This window comes from Terrapene carolina, unplaced genomic scaffold (assembly GCF_002925995.2).
Source record: "Terrapene carolina triunguis isolate 2854851 unplaced genomic scaffold, T_m_triunguis-2.0 Scaffold16827, whole genome shotgun sequence".
Classification (NCBI taxonomy): domain Eukaryota; kingdom Metazoa; phylum Chordata; order Testudines; family Emydidae; genus Terrapene; species Terrapene triunguis.
This window is the reverse complement of record NW_020681178.1, coordinates 1-276: the sequence shown is the minus strand read 5'-3', so window position 1 is coordinate 276 and position 276 is coordinate 1. Positions and strand designations below refer to the sequence as shown.

At 75.0% G+C, this 276-nt stretch overlaps 1 protein-coding gene across 1 annotated transcript in view; it reads right to left on the bottom strand.

The window, feature by feature from the left end:
• Positions 1-267, bottom strand: part of LOC113408502 (neuroguidin-like) — a gene marked incomplete at its 5' end in the record, with an annotated part of 2,569 nt that extends 2,302 nt beyond the window's left edge. The window contains one exon of the mRNA XM_029913939.1: positions 115-267. Within this exon, the coding sequence (XP_029769799.1) occupies positions 115-267 (153 nt within the window). The remainder of the gene's footprint in view (positions 1-114) is intronic.
• Between the last annotated feature and the right edge of the window lie 9 nt (positions 268-276).

Below are 276 nucleotides of genomic sequence, written 5' to 3'. Positions count from 1 at the left end.
CCACACCCAGATCCCCCCCCGTGCGCCCCCTCCAGAGCTCCCCCGTGCACCCCACACCCGGATCCCACTCCCCAGCCCCCCCGTGCACCCCACACCCGGATCCCCTTCCCTCACCCGCAGCCCGGGCCCCGCCGCCGCCATCCCGGCCTCTCCGCACACTGGGACATGCGGCGCCGGGCGCTCTTGCCACTTCCGCCTCGGTGCCCGCCTCGGCCAATCGGCGCCCCGGGTCCCGCCTCCTGACGGCTGCTCGAGCCAATCAGAGCCTCTCTTCCA